The following is a 5,249-nucleotide window of genomic DNA, read 5'->3' as shown; positions in this document are numbered from 1 at the left end:
GGGCAGGGAGAAGGGCAGGTCCTGCAAGTCTCATTTTGATACCTAGAAAGATATTAGAACAATTTAGATGGTGCATTTATAGGCACCTGAAGGCTAATATGGTACCAAGAAATAGCCGGAATGACATGTCATGACAAGTCCTGTTGATCCAGTCTAATTTCTTCCTTTGCAGTAGAGCTGGTCTTGTGCCAAGGAGAAAGCAGTGGGTGTGATCTGCCTTGCCTTTTGTAAGGTTTCTGATGCCCTTCCACCCAAGTCTCATAAGCATATTCAGAAAATGTGGTAAAAAAAAATACCATAAAGTGTGTGCAGCTGGTTGAACAACTGCACTAAAAATACACTTGTTTGCTTCCAGACTGAGTGCATCCCCCAGAGTCTGTCCCAGACCTTGTACTGGTCAGTATTTGGGATGACCTAGTTGGGACTGGTCCTGCTTTGAGGAGGGGGTTGGACTAGAGGCAACCTCCTGAGGTCCCTTCAACCCTCACTTTCTATGAATCAATTTTCATTAATGATTGGGTGCTGGGATAAAGAGTCCACTTGCAAAATTTGGCATCAGCCTGGGAGGGCTAGTAGGCACTTCAGAGGGTGGGTCAGAGTTCAGAATGATCTTCAAATTGGAGAGAGGGTCTGAGATGAACAGGAGAAGGATCAGTGAGGACAAGTGTAAATTGCATTTAGGAGGAAGAAGTCAAATGTACAAATACAAAACACGGAACAATTGGCTGAGCAACAGGACTGCAAAAACCGACCAGGAGGCTGCAGGGGTTTCCAAACCAAGCAGAAGCCAACAGCATGGTGCTATGTCCTTCTAAGGCCTCCACGCTTAAAGGTGTAGATGATGAGCACAGGCAGGAGCAACAAGAGCAAGGTTTGGAAAATATAACCTTTGTAGAAAGGAATTGGAATTGGGCTTGCATTGTCTGCAAATGAGAAGACAGGGCAGGGGAATGTAAGTCTCTATAGTTATAATAGGAGGTTGTAATAAAAAGTTGGTGACTAGCTGTTCTCCTTGGTCATGGAGGGTAGAAGAACAAGAAATCGCCTTTAGCCTGCATCAAAGACGGGTCAGGTTGGATATTACGGCTGACTTTCTCATTGCTCGGGTGGTGAGTTTCCATGGCTGGCTGCGTAGGGATGTTTCAGCACATCCTTTTTTTGAAGGTGTGCAAGAACGGGTTAGTCTGTCCAGGTGATGTAGGTGTGGCTGATACTTGAGATGATACAACAGACTTCCCTTGAGGTCCCAGCCCTCTGCTCCTATGCTTCTATATGGATGGAGAAGAAATCTGTGTCTTCTAGCCCAGAGCTTCCCAACCACTGGGCCGTGAAGGGTTGGCTGCCGGGTTGTGGCGGGAGCTTTAACTGCTGTTAGCAACAGGTCTATGCCTGGGCCGGGCTTACGCCATACTGATTTGCTGTGCAAGAATGTCCTCGCTTGGCCAATGACTGTGACTTCTTAGCTTTTGAAATTGGACCGCAGTAACTGTGGCAAGTCGCCTCCGTATCAGCGAGACTGCCATAGCTGCTAACATCTGGCTTGTATACTCAGCAGCTAGCTAGCTAACCTTAGCCAGCTAGTGATTTGTGTATGCATGATTTTTAGCTATTGTCTCCTCCTTTATTGATGATGTTCCTCACAACCCGCTCCCCCTCCCCACGTAAAAATTAAATTTAAGTATGTAAATTAGATTGTTTCTATACCCGGTCCGCCAAAATTCTTTGAGCGAGTTTGCCGGTCCGCAGTATAAAAAAGGTTGGGAACCACTGTTCTAGCCGTCAACCAGAGCCACCAAAGAAGGAGAAGGAGACAACCACCACGCCCTCCACTCAGTCAAAGAGAGCAGATGAATGGAAGGATCCCTGGCGCCGATCCAAGTCCCCCAAGAAGAAACTTGGCATGTCCGTCTCTCCCAGCCGCGCGCGCCGACGCCGGAAAACCTCTGCGTCGTCTGCCTCTGGTTCTGGTTCCTCAAGGTAAGATGTGGGCCAGGGAAGAGCAAGAGGGGCAGCTAACACATGAGACTCTCCTGCACTGTGCCTCTGGCATATGGCTGCCAGACTTTGACAACGGCCTGCTGAAATGGCCCTTGTACATCTTGCTGATCTGTACTTGTGCTCCCATAAACAGTCCATATAACCAGCAGAAGGGGGGGGGCTTGTGGAGCCTTAGCAACTGTAAGCCCAGGAGTGGGCGAGTGACTTAAATTTAGCATTTTGTGACCTAACTAGGGCCTGGGGACACATGGGTCCTTAGAGGACCATTCCAAAAAGTTGAAGCCAAGGTGTGGTCCACCTAATTAATAGCTAATCTTAGCAGAAGCTGCTCTGAGTGGGAAAGTTGTGGAGCCTACATTAAGCAGACCTAGCTCCCTGCAGAGGTAGCAGGGGAGATTCTGCTCCAGGGAGACTTAGGTTGAAGGTGAGCCTAGAGATGTGGAGAGCTATTGAAGCCCTGGGGAACAAGGTAGACTGTCACATGGCAACATTTTGAATCATCCACCACAGGCTGCCTCCCTTTAAAGATGTGAACTTTGGGTTCCCAAAAGGAGGGAAGGAGTGGGGAGGGGAGGAAAGAGGTCTTAATTTGTGCATGAGAAACACGGAGCATGCAGCTGAACAAGAACAAAGCAGATACAAACCCTGCTAAAACAAATAGAAATAGCTTTTATCCATCCTTCCTCAATCCTAAATGTCTGCTGGTTGGGATCATCCTAGTCCACCCAGAGGAACCTGGGGACAAGGTAGAAGATGATTATCTGGTATAAGTGGGCTTTAAAGGACTGTTATGGAAAGGGAAGGGAGAGCTGCTGTCTGCAGGGCCTTGTTCCAGGTGACTGGAGTGCTGGCAAATAGAGATTGATTGCTAAACCACAGAAGTGGCTGGCCTGGGGAGGGGATGAATAAGGTTTTGGGAGAAATGTGTTGTGTATGGTAACGTAGCTCAGGAAGGGTCCTAAAGCAGAGATGGGGGAACATGAGTGGCATTCATGAGATCTGCTGAACAGGAGACCTCCGCACTCAGTTAACTCCACCAAATGAGAATCCTTTTTATTTTTTTTATTTTTTTCCAGGTCGTCTTCTCGCTCTTCGTCCTATTCTGGTTCAGGTTCCTCGCGCTCCCGTTCCAGATCTTCTTCCTACAGCTCCTATTCTAGTCGCTCTTCAAGACACAGTTCTTTCTCAGGCAGCAGATCCAGGTACCGTTCCTCTGGCTTCTGACCCAACAGCTCTATCTTTCTCCTCTTCCCAAAAGGCACAGAATAGATGGCAATACAGAATTATCAGGCTACTGATGAGCTTGCACAGTACAATCACTGAGAGATATTGCAGACCCTGGGCACACTTTCTTTCAAAATACAATTTTAGAAATCTCTAGACATATCTCCATTCGGTGAGCAGATCCAGCTCTCTGGGAAGTGTCACGTTATTAATGTCATCTTCCCTTCTGACACTGATTTCAGCAGATAAATCAGAGATATATGTAGTGTGTTCTACTGTTTTAATGACAGTCCATATAATTTACCATTTTGTCAACTTCTGAAAGCAGAAAATGACTGTGGCAGGGCACTAGGTGTGCTGCCACTCTAAGGCCCTGGAGCTGGCAGCCTCCAGGTGCCTGATGAGAGAGCAGCCATTTTAGGCTCAGGGGTCGCTATATAAACAAGGCAGTTTGGCTGCTGGAGGAGAGGCAACAACATCGCCTGGCCTGAGGGCTGCCAAGTTTCATCCGGAGGTAAGGGAGGAGCTGTAGGAGATGGTAGGAGGCTCCTGGTCCTGGGTACGACCGGAAACTACACCCTGCCAGGAGTGGGTGGCCTGGTGGGACTCCCAGTGGTGCGGGAATCCCCAGGAAATGCCAGGCCAGTGATCACCCCAGTGAAAAACGGGTTGGGGCGCCTTAACCCCTAGCCCTCACCTTAAGGTGGGTCGTGGTACACCAGAGGTAGTTGTGGGGGTTTGAGACCCCGAGGAGAAGAGTTGGGGCCAGGCATGGCTACAGCCACCTGAGCCCATCTGTGGTGGGAAGCCCCGAGACCCCGAGTCAAGGGGGCATTACAAGCGCTGTGGAGCACCCAGTGTGAGGGGGCAGTGATCAGAAGCCCCAGAAAGGGCAATGTGGAGCCCTGTGAAGGGAGAGGGGGCTCAGCCAGAGAGAGCGAGAGCTGAGCCCTGACCCTAATAAGTCCTCCACCGTTGGGAGGCAGGATGGGTCAAAGATAACACTGGTCGTAGCACCACGACCTGCTGCCCAGGGGGGAGTGAGAGTGCCCTGCAACACCCTGAGGCACCAGTCATGGTGTGAGGTACCCCAGCTCCCCGCGTCTGTAAAGGAGGACCCAGAGAGGGGGACCCTGGGATAAGAGTATGAGTCATACATCAGGGCCTGCCTGAGCTTCCCCTGACTGTCCCAGGTGGGGGCCAGGACCAGGAGGGTCAGAAAGGCAAGGAGGCCCACCGAGAAGGATGCCCAAGACCCAGGGGTCTGGGGTCCCGACTGGCCTGGAGGTGGGCCGGGGCTAGTGTGAGCCGAAGGTCCCAGTGAGGGGACCACACCCAAAGGGGAACCGATGGCAGGGTGATATATGGCCTGGTATGACAGCAGCAGAATCTGTCTGAAGGGAGGAACCCAGGTGGGGTCTTACAGCAGGATTCTGGGCCCCATCGTGGGGGACTGGCGCGTATGAGAACATCATGATATCATCAGCAAGGCTTGGGCTGCGGTGTAGGGGAGGAATGGAGCTGCAGATAGCGCCCCCTAGCAGCAGGGCAGAAAATAGGTAGCCTCCTGCCTAATTACATCTATTAATTAATCAATAAAGACCAAGGCATGGTGGGCAGGAAGATGGGCAGTTAGCTCAAGAACAGGTGGGCGGGCCTCGCAGAGATCGGCCCCAGTAGCCCCCCTGTTACAATGACCATAGCCCAGTTCTGAAAATCAGGACTTACCCCAACCCAGCTTTCAAAGAGTGGGGTTAACCCTGTTGGACATCATATACAAATTTTCATTTTTTTTTTTTTTTACATTAGAAGTGTAAGGATCTTGCATGTGTCACTGGGTTTGCAGTTGTAAAAAAAAAACCCAGTCTTGGGCACGGACAGGCACGCAGGCACGCACGCAGGCAGACACTCTGCGAATACATCTTTACATGCAGAGATCTGGTTTCATCTCCTGTTGTGCTAACTGTGCGGTTGCGTGGGCCTGGTTTAAAACTAGACACATACATAGCATGGCACTTGAACCAGCT

The 5,249-nt window shown here is 50.3% G+C and overlaps 1 protein-coding gene across 1 annotated transcript in view; it reads left to right on the top strand.

Annotated features, from left to right (window-relative positions):
* ZC3H18 (zinc finger CCCH-type containing 18) overlaps window positions 1–5,249 on the top strand; it is a 72,198-nt gene that overhangs the window by 38,437 nt on the left and 28,512 nt on the right. Inside the window, exons 10-11 of the mRNA XM_019505407.1 lie at window positions 1,777–1,977; window positions 3,075–3,200. Of these exons, the coding sequence (XP_019360952.1) occupies window positions 1,777–1,977; window positions 3,075–3,200 (327 nt within the window). The remainder of the gene's footprint in view (window positions 1–1,776; window positions 1,978–3,074; window positions 3,201–5,249) is intronic.

This window comes from Gavialis gangeticus, unplaced genomic scaffold (assembly GCF_001723915.1).
Source record: "Gavialis gangeticus isolate Ggan-Ray unplaced genomic scaffold, GavGan_comp1, whole genome shotgun sequence".
In the NCBI taxonomy this organism is placed as follows: domain Eukaryota; kingdom Metazoa; phylum Chordata; order Crocodylia; family Gavialidae; genus Gavialis; species Gavialis gangeticus.
The sequence above is the reverse complement of the archived record's forward strand: the minus strand, read 5'-3'. Positions and strand labels throughout refer to the sequence as shown.